General features: G+C 44.6%; 1 protein-coding gene and 1 long non-coding RNA gene across 3 annotated transcripts in view; one reads left to right on the forward strand and one right to left on the reverse strand.

The window, feature by feature from the left end:
- The window catches only part of Katnal2 (katanin catalytic subunit A1 like 2), a 69644-nt gene extending 62494 nt beyond the window's left edge, over window positions 1–7150 (reverse strand). For both annotated transcript variants that reach the window (XM_031366081.1, XM_031366080.1), the window contains exon 1: window positions 7002–7150. In XM_031366081.1, coding sequence (XP_031221941.1) covers window positions 7002–7052 — 51 coding nt within the window. In that variant the 5' untranslated portion in view covers window positions 7053–7150. The remainder of the gene's footprint in view (window positions 1–7001) is intronic.
- The window catches only part of LOC116087374, a 6101-nt gene continuing 4304 nt past the window's right edge, over window positions 6911–8707 (forward strand). Inside the window, exon 1 of the long non-coding RNA XR_004117403.1 lies at window positions 6911–7284. This is a non-coding gene — a long non-coding RNA (uncharacterized LOC116087374). The remainder of the gene's footprint in view (window positions 7285–8707) is intronic.

Below are 8707 nucleotides of genomic sequence, written 5' to 3' on the forward strand. Positions count from 1 at the left end.
ACCTCTCCTTCGGGTCTGGGATGATCCCAGTGCACTGGAACAATAAAAATCCTCTTGCTTTTTGCATCGATCCAGGCTCCATGTGGTTCACTCAGGGGGTCTATGGTAGGTAAGCTAAGGCTGGACTGATTTTTTTTTAATTTTATTTATTATTATGCATAAGTACACTGTAGCTGACTTCAGATGCACCAGAAGAGGGCATCTGATCTTATTATGGGTGAGCCACCATATGGTTGCTGGGATTTGAACTCGGGACCTTTGGAAGAGCAGTAGGTGCTCTCACCGCTGAGCCATCTTGCCAGCCTCCACAGAGTCTTACAGCAGACCAGTACAAGCATGTCTTTAGTGAAGAATCCTTCATCGCGTGTCCTTTCATGCGCTTGCTTTAGCAGAAGATACTGCCTCCTGTGTCAGCTTCAGCTAAATATTCCTTCACAAATCTGCCTCAGCCCTTCACTGTATCCACTTCAGCTAAACACCATCCAACTGACTTTCCAAAGAACCCTCAAGTTTCCATGTCACCGCTCTCTCCTCTCTGTGACTCTAATCCCCAAATCCCAATGATAAGCTCCCCAAACTCCAATCCGTCTCAGCACACCTGCCATGCTCTGGGGTCTCTCCTTTGCCAAAATCCAGCCACTGCTCTCAGGACAGCATCCTCTCTCCCCACCACACTCTCTAAAGGCAATGCCCCTGGGCTGTGTTTCAGTTTAGTTTCCTTTGTTCTGTGTGTGCACACACATAAACATACATGTACACCCACTCACATGTTCACACGTGTACACTCACTCACATGCATGCTAGAGAACTACATCAGATATCTTCCTCAATATTTCTGCACTTAGGATTTTGTTTGTTTGTTTGTTTGTTTTAGGACAGGGTCTCTCACTAAATCTGAAGCTTGCCAATTTGGCTAGACTGGCTGACCAAAAAGGCTGAGTGCATTACCATCTCTGCTTACTCAGCTCCGGGATTAGAGGAACCTACCACGATACCCCTCTCTCTTTATATGAGCACTATGGATCAAACTCAGGTCTCTACAGCAGGAGAACTAGTTCTGGGAACTAGCTATTCAACCAGCTATTGAAGCTTAAAGTGGAAGGCTATATCAATTTTTAAAATCAAGGTCTCATTTTGTAGCCCTGGCTGACCTGGAATTTTCTATGCAGACCAGGCTGGCCTTGAATTCAGAGATTTACCTGCCTCAGCCTCCCAGGTGCTAAGTTTACAGGTGTATGCCATTATGCCCAGGCGCATACCAATTTTTTTTTTTCAAGACAGGGTTTCTCTGTGTAGCCCTGGCTGTCCTGGAACTCACTCTGTAGACCAGGCTGGCCTCGAACTCAGAAATCCACCTGCCTCTGCCTCCCAAGTGCTGGGATTAAAGGCGTGCACCACCACTGCCCGGCAGCACGTACCAATTCTAAAAGTACTTTTCAGATATCTCTGGGTGAGGCTGGAGATAGGGCTCAGAGGTTATGAATACTTGCAGAAGCCTGAATTCCCAGCACCCTGGTTGGATGACTAGCAATTACCTAAAACACCATCTCTGAGAGATTCCACGCCTCTGACCTCTGCAGGCATCTGCACACACATGGCAGACGCGCAGACACAGAGAGAAAAATAAAATGAGGGTTAAAGATATGGCTCTGTGGTTAAGAGCATGTACAGCTCTTGTGGAGGACCTGCATTTAGTTTGTAGCACCCGGAACTGCCTTAAGTGCCACCCCAGGGGGTCTGAGGCTTCCAGGAACACCTACGCTCACACTTGCACACACTCACCCTGTTTACACACATAATGAAAAACAAAATAAACCTCAAAAAAACACAATCTTCAAAAAAAAAAAAAAGATTTATCTGGCTGATGAGGTTTATATTTCTTTGTGGTTAAAAGTAGAACTAACCAGTCCCAGCGGCTCATGGCAGTAATTCTAGTATGTGGGAGGCAGAGGCAGGAGGATCACTGCGGATTAGAGGACAGTATAATTCACGGAATGAGTTTGGTAGTAAAAACCCTATCTCAATCCCCCACCCCCAGTTATTTATGCAAACAAAAACAAGTAAGAATGTTTGTAATGAAAAATCTGGATATTCCAGGTAGTGGTAATTTATCTTCATCATTATATCCTGATGCTGGCAAAATATTTCAGCTTGTCTGAGAGGTCTCCCGTTTTTGTTCAAGTTGAACCAGAAGAATGTGGTTCAGCAACACTGATTCATGCATTCTTGCTCTGGGTTTTTGTTTTGCTTTGTTTGGTTTGAAACATGGTCTAGCTATTTAACCCATGCTAGCCTAGAACTTACTTTCTAAGCTACCTTTGAACTCTCAGAGTCCTCTTGTCCCTGCCTCCGAGTGCTGGGATTATGCCAGTGCATCACAACCTGTAGCTTTTAAAGCCACAACAATTTGAAAGATGCCCACAAGGCTGCAGTAGCGGTCACTTATGAAGTAGTCAATCTTCCTTGTATAAGAAGAAAGCAAACCATAAAACACATGTTACTTAAAACTCAGCTTAGCTTTACGGTGACTTAGAACTTGTTTAATTAGTATTTAGAACTGAACATTGTTTATAGCTATTGGCATTTCAATAGATGCTTAAATGTTTTGAACATTTAAAGTTTAATAAGCCTCAGTTCTTTGAAGGAAAGTACTGAGGTAATTAAATTTTCAATTACTTGTTGTTTTTTTTTTTTTTAGGGATCCATGCAATTAATAAAAGCTAAGGCATTTAACACTCATTTTAAAAGTTAGTCAACTGCTTCAATTAGCTGAACACGTGCTAAATAATTTTTAATACAAAAGGCTCACCCTAGGCAAAGCAGAAACCTCTTTAAAAAGTACATGGCAGAAGAAGGGCACAGGCCTCGCTAAGCAGAGACGAGTGTCCTCAGCTCAGCTGAGACTGCGGGAGAGACAGGAAACTGGCCGGGGCCCGCCTGTCTGCAGAGCACACAACAGTGTGTGTGTGTGTGGGGGGGGGGGGGTCAGGCTTTCCAAACCATTCCTGGGCATTAATCCAGTCATTATTTGTTTACAATTAATTGTGTGTTCACATTTAAAACACTGACGCTACTGTTCCTTACAACCTGCCTGGTCCCAGGGCATTTTAGAGATTCTTATACTTGAGTGGAAAAACCAACAAACAGAACTGGAGAGATGGCTCAGTGGTTAAGAGCACAGACTGCTCTTCCAGAGGTCCTGAGTTCAAATCCCAGCAACCACATGGTGGTTTTTTTCAATAGATGTAATGGGATCCCATGCCCTCTTCTGCTGTATCTGAAGACAGCTACGGTGTACTTACATACATAAAATAAATAAATCCTTAAAAAAATAAAAAGAAAACAGAAAAACCAACAAACAGAGGTACACAAACTGGATTCAACCTTATTTCTGTTAGTTTCTTTCTCTCTTCATTCAGGTATCTCAGGCTGGCATCCACCCTGAGCGCTACCCTCTGACCTCTACCTCCTAAGACCACGAGCACTGGTCACCACACCCAGTTCATGTTGTGCTGAAGATGAAACTCAGGGCTTCCTACATGTTACCAAGATACTCTACCAACTGATCTATATTGTCAGCCTCTGAATTTGTCTAACCTTAATTAACACTAAATTTAAAAGAGAAAATCTCACACCTAAAGTCACCAATAGCATCAGTATCTCATAGAATCTTGTGACACAAATCTATCTTCATCAGTGTTCTCCAAAGAGACAAAAACCTATAAGATATTCCATATATATGCAAGTATGTATGCACACACACACACACACTGTAGGGTGGGGGTGAGGCATCCTTTTGTGTCCTGGGGCATCTGGGTGTCAGATGGCAGACTCTGTGTATCTACACTGTCTTACCTAAAATGTAATAGTATTTATACATAACCTATACATATCTCCCATATACCTAGAATCATTTCTAGGTTACATACCCATTATAAATTCTTCCTAAAGGAGGGAAAAGGAAGTAAAGGAGTGAAGCAGAGGAGAGAAAAGAAAATTTTCTTAAAATATGCTACACTGTTTTTCAGAACTGAGGGATGTTTTTTTTTTTTTTTTTTTTTTTTTTTTTTTTTTTTTGAGACAGGGTTTCTCTGTGTAGCCCTGGCTGTCCTGGAACTCACTCTGTAGACCAGGCTGGTCTCGAACTCAGAAATTCACCTGCCCCCCCATCTCTTCCTTTTCCCCTCCTCAAGACCCCAAATCAACACAGTCCCAGTGCATGTGCCCAAGCACAGTGCAGAGCTAAACACTGCTTTCGTACGCACAGACCTATTGTATGTACCCCTGAGCATAGTGCAGAGCTAAACATTGCTGTTGTATGCACAGACCTATTGTATGTATCCCTGAGCATAGCTAAACATTGCTTTAGTAAGCACAGACCCACTGCATGTAAAGTTGAGCACAGCTACACATTGCTTTGGTGCCATCTAGAGCCTAAAACAAAAACAAATAAAAAAGATTTGGATCTCTGTCTTCTAAGCTTCAGAGAACTTGTTTTTGAGAGTGTGTTACATACAGACAACAGATAATAAATTAATTACAGTTGGGGGTAGCTTTTAATGGACAGACTCTAGGAGTTTGGACACCGTCTGATCAGAAAGAATGTATCTGCTGCTGAGGGAGACAAAGTAGAGAGTGGCAAAAACAAAACAAAAAACCAAAAACCACCTCTGGGACAGTTTTCTCTCTCACTAGAGTGCTCCATAGGTCCTGTCAAAGTTTGGGTTTGTTTGGAAATCCATTAAACGAGGACCAGCCAGAGAGTACCATTCAATGAAGAGTGGAGAGAGGCAACCTCAACAGAGAATAGATAAAAAGACTATTGAGTTGGGGCTGGTGAGGGCTCCCAGGGCATCAGGATGGGGGCAGTAACATGAACTATTAAAGAGAAGTTAAAGAAGTAGAATAAAGACCATTTGTTAATGTTCTCCTTCTGTAAGGAGCTGTAGGGAGCAGGAGTTCTGATTTTATTTTATTTTATTTTTTTTTTTGTTTTTTGTTTTGTTTTTTGGCTTTTTTTGAGACAGGGTTTCTCTGGATAGCCCTGGCTGTCCTGGAACTCCCTCTGTAGACCAGGCTGGCCTCGAACTCAGAAATCCACCTGCCTCTGCCTCCCAAGTGCTGGGATTAAAGGCGAGCGCCACCACTGCCCGGCTTAGGAGTTCTGATTTTAACAGTGCATACTGCTGCACTCTCTCAGGGTCAGGGAGGTGGAAAAGGCATTGGTGTTGACAAAGAAGGCTGAGAGTAGGTAGTGAAGAAACTAAGACACAGATGCTGAAGCGGTGCCACTGGCTGTGTCAAGTGGCCAGCAATCAGCATCCCGTCCATACAGCATCATTCTGAGACCAGGGTCTCATACTGAGCAGAGTGGGCTACAAGTAGTTTATGGTTTCCCCACATAAAGATAGAATTGAAATCATAGAGAGATGTGTGAAACCGTTTAGGCCTGTGCTTTATAAGCTTGGTGTGTGTTTCCGAGGCCAGGTTCACACGCCCATCCAAGTGTGTTTCAGCAAGCCCCACTGGAGCCCAAGGGTCTGCTCTCAGCATGAGGCAGTGCTTCTGATTTTCATGCAGGTGGTTCAAGCTCAGAGTGGAGTGGGGCTTAAACAACGCCCGAGTGAGGAAGTAGCAATTTGCAGGGTAGCCTGCTCCTTCTGGAACGCGCAGAGGTTGGAGCGTAGAGAGGATGCCAGACAGCAGGTTATGTATTTTGGGCGTGCGGTATTATTGGCACTTTAAAGAGCAATAGAAGAACTGGAGAGATGGTTCAGCAGTTAAAAACACTGGCTGCTCTTCCAAGAGGCTCTAGGCTCAATTTCCAGTACATGCATTGCAGCTAACAACCGTCTGTAACTCCAGCCGCCCCTGGGGCTCCAATGCCCTCTTCTGGCCTCTGCTGGCACCGAATACAGGTGGTGCACAGACATACACGCAGACAAAACACTCATACACACAAAATAATTTTGTGGTTTTTTTTTAAAGTAAAGAGACAAGAGGGTAGTGATTAATGGCCTTATCTATCCAATGTAGTCATCACCTGTGGAGCTCTAAAAAAAAATCAATAAAAAGGACCCACCCAGAAGCCCTGAGGCGGCTCCAGATGTCCGTGTTTCCTTGGCTTTAATTGTATTCATCTTTCCCCAGCGCCCGCCACCCCCGAGTACCCACGGTATTGTTTTGCTGCTCAGCGCCTGCAATACGGTAAGCTTTCAATTCATGTTCACTGTTGTGGAAATATTACTGGCAGTAGCAGACGACCCACGCCACAGGATACCATGGGATGCATTGTAAATTCACCAAAACCCTCCTTTGAAAAGGACCACAGTCAATTCTCTTACTTCAAATGGAGACCGTGAAGGGGAGGGGCTGGTTTAAAACCTCTGAGCTCTAGCCTTGGTAATGACAACTGAGAACCTAAATCTAGAATTCTACCGTCAGGTCAATGCTTTTGTTCATTTGTTTTTTGAAAAGCGGGAGACCTTTCAACAACCCCATTTTTTGTTTGTTTTTATGTTTTGTTTTGAGAACGAGGTTCCACTATGTATCCTCTCTGGCTGGCCTGGCACTTGCTATGTAGACCGGGCTGATTTCGAACTCACTGCCTGTTTCTGCCCCGATGCTGACATTAAAGGCGTTCATCACCAGCCTAACTCAACAATCTCATTTTGCGCACTTCAAACTCACATCAACAAGTACCCTAATCTGACCCTCAACATCCAGTTTTCTTATGTCACAAATCGACCGTGCAGCTCTGTTTCAAAAAGTTCAATGTCATCCCCAAACCCTCCACAGTTCGTCCCTCTCTGTATCCCGCAGGAGGGATCAACGCTTCCAAACCGGCCTCCTTCACTAAGGCAACCTAGAGCTACTGCGCTTGCGCCACTTGGGCGGCCGCCTCTGTCGCCATAGCAACTGGAGAGTCGCGAATCTGCCAGTTGTAACAGGCGTTCCTGGTACAATCCTGGGCTTTGCTTGTTTGGGGCAGCTTTCCTTACCGCCTCCCGCGCCTGGTGCGTGAGTTTGAGAGTCTGGTAAGAAAGCTCCATTAGACACAGAGTCAGGGACCACGAAGAGAGAAGAGTAGCCCGCCACCAACGGACCTGTGTCTGCTGGAAACCTGACGCTTAACCAGCCCGCCCCCTTCGGGATTGGCCAGGGCCCAGAGGTCCCAACCAATCATCGGCCACGGACGGATTCTTTAACGAGTCAATCAAGGTTACACTAAGCGTTTGATCCAGAGCGTCTGCGCAATCCCAGTCAATCAGGAGAGCTGAGAGGGTATGATTAGTAGAGCCGTTGGAGGTGGGCTTTGCGAGTATTTGGGGATCTCCTAATTCGTACTGTATTTGGCCTTGGGTCTGGGCCGTTGTTGAGGGGTTTGGCTATGCTTAGACACCCCTCCTCCGTGTCAAAGGATAAAGGTTTGGGAATTATCCACAGATTTTCTTTGAAATCGTGCCCCAGCCAGAAAGGCTACTAACACTATGGCTGTCGGGCTTTCAGAACTACAAACCTTGCATCAGTCTTTACCTTTGCCTTCTGCCTTTGCTTCGGTCCAATTTCCGCTAGGAGTGGACACACGTGGGCTCTAGGATTCCTCCTCCGTTTTCACGTTAACGCATTTATGACTTAAGTGTTTTCCCCTTTTAAAAAGATTGTGTATGTGTGTCTGTCTGTTATTTTTTCCTATGTCTTATTTGTGCCAAAGCTTTAGTGTCTCATTAGTGTCTGCCTTCCTCTGGCCCAGATATAAAATACTTAAGTGTCCTCCATCTTTAAAAACAAAGAAAGTATTACTTTCTAACTGTTGGACTGAGTTGCCTCTCAGTCACTGTGAACATTCTGGAAGGACTAGTCTTAATTTCTTCACTTCCCATTCGCTTCTCAACACGTTCCACCCTTTTTTTTTTAAATTCTTTCCTACCTAAGAAATTCGATAACATTATTTTACATTCTACCTTTTTGGGAGGTTGGGGAGAAACAAGGTCTCATGCGTGGCAATCCTTCTGTCTCAGCCTCCTGAGTGCTGGTATTACAGACCTGAGCAACCACAGCCAGCCTTTAACACTGTTTAAGACCTGACCACTATTTTAGAAGTACTAACATCTAATGAATTAAACATCTATAGCACACAGGTTCTTTGCGATTTAGAGTCCTACCTCACTTTATTATGATGCATTTAGCTGTCCTATGAAGCGACTATTATTTTTAAATATGTGTGTGTGTGTGTGTGTGTGTGAGCCTGGTGCCTGCAGAGGCCAGAAGTGTCCAGTCCCTTGAAAGTCGAGTTACAGGTGATTGTGAGCTGCTGCCGTGGGTGCTGGAACCACTCAGGTCCCCAGCAGAGCTGCTGTACACCCTCTTAAGCACTGAGCCATCTCTCCAGCCCTGAGTTAGAGCCTAAGGCCATTCTATGTGCGACCTGTTGTACAGCAGGTCAACTGTCAACTTGTACAACAAGACAGTTATCAGTAAACGAAACAGACTTTTATTGGAAAAGGGTACCATCTAGGACTGTGGTATGTAGAGAAAAGTCAATGCCTAGCCTAAAATGTCAAAGGACAGGTTGGTTCTGCTCTTAGGAGTTAATGGGACTGGCGGCTAAAGAGAACAGCAATGCTCATTTCCCAGGCCTCCTAGGGCCCATCATCATGTTCTTTAATCTCTGGTTACAGCATGTCTCATGTTTTTTTTTTTTTTT

Source organism: Mastomys coucha, unplaced genomic scaffold (assembly GCF_008632895.1).
Source record: "Mastomys coucha isolate ucsf_1 unplaced genomic scaffold, UCSF_Mcou_1 pScaffold13, whole genome shotgun sequence".
In the NCBI taxonomy this organism is placed as follows: domain Eukaryota; kingdom Metazoa; phylum Chordata; class Mammalia; order Rodentia; family Muridae; genus Mastomys; species Mastomys coucha.